We start from the raw sequence: 1,111 nt of genomic DNA, 5'->3' as shown, positions 1-1,111 counted from the left end.
TCGCCCGTGCTGGTGTCGAAGCAGTCCACTACCCCGACCCGGGAGATGTAGCCCTTCACCAAGCAGCGGCCAGTGACGATGTACAGGTTCCGGTCGCCCTTGGTGATCACGGCTGTGCCGTCCATGGGGATGCTCATCTTCCCGGCCAGGCACCAGGCCTCCTTGCGCTCGTCATAGCGATAGATGTTGGAGACGTAGTGCCTTGGGGCGATGCTCCCGCCCACCGAGTACACTGTGCCCCCGCAGGTCACCATGGTGTGGAACACAAGCCCAATGGGCAGGTCAGGCAAGTTGGTCCAGGAGTTGTCATCCATGTCATACCGCCACGCTGTCTTCAGCCCTGAAATCTGTTCCGTGGTGCCACCCGAGACGTAGATGTAGCGACCGGCGGAGGTGGCGCTGAGGGCGGCTGCCCGGTAGGGCATCTCCGAGAGCTTCAGCCACAGGTTCTCCTGGATGATGTAGGCAAACACTCCGTCGTTGAACTTGCCTTGGGCCTTCTGGCCCCCGAGGATGACCACAGAGTCGAGCAGGGAGCCTTTGCGCTGGTAGCCCAGCAGGCTGCAGGGCCGCTCTTGCTTGCGGTCCAGCAGGACGCTCTCGATCAGGGTGATGTGGCACGAGCCGCTGTCCATGCCCACGAGTTTGTTCCTGGCAGACGCCAGGGTCTTGTTGGTGACTGCGTTGAGGTTGATGTAACTGAAGAACTTCTTGAAGTACTTCTCGCGCTCCTCCTTTCGGAAGGACACCCAGTTGATGAGGGCGCTGAGCGCCTGGTCCTCGTTGAGCACGTGAAGGTTTTCATCACGCAGCAGGCGGCCGAAGATGACAGGCGGGCAGTGCATGAAGTGCGGGGAGCCCTCGGGACCGGCCCAGTAGTGGAAGTTGTCCCGAATGCCGGAGTAGGCCAGGTCTGACACCTCTTTGAGCTCGAACAGCTCGGCCAGGAAGAGGTAGCGCAAGCAGTTGGCCCGGCGGATGGACTTGATCAGGAAGTCGTTGCAGTGAACTCGAAGGTGTGGTGTGTTGAAATACTGGGCCCCCCGAAGCAGCTCCTCCACGTTCTGCTCGGAGATCACCACCTTGCCGCTGTAGAAGTAGTCCAGGAGCT

The 1,111-nt window shown here is 60.7% G+C and overlaps 1 protein-coding gene across 1 annotated transcript; it reads right to left on the bottom strand.

Annotated features, from left to right (window-relative positions):
- Positions 1 to 1,106, bottom strand: Ccin (calicin; the record flags this gene model as incomplete). Its single annotated transcript, XM_005415237.2, is given in 1 exon segment — positions 1 to 1,106. A coding segment is annotated over 1 exon segment (1,106 nt), but the record flags the coding sequence as incomplete, so codon positions are not given.
- Between the last annotated feature and the right edge of the window lie 5 nt (positions 1,107 to 1,111).

The sequence above is a fragment of the Chinchilla lanigera genome, unplaced genomic scaffold (genome assembly GCF_000276665.1).
Source record: "Chinchilla lanigera isolate Chin_1 unplaced genomic scaffold, ChiLan1.0 scaffold02750, whole genome shotgun sequence".
NCBI lineage: Eukaryota > Metazoa > Chordata > Mammalia > Rodentia > Chinchillidae > Chinchilla > Chinchilla lanigera.
Note: the sequence above shows the minus strand (reverse complement) of the source record. Positions and strands in the feature narration are given on the sequence as shown.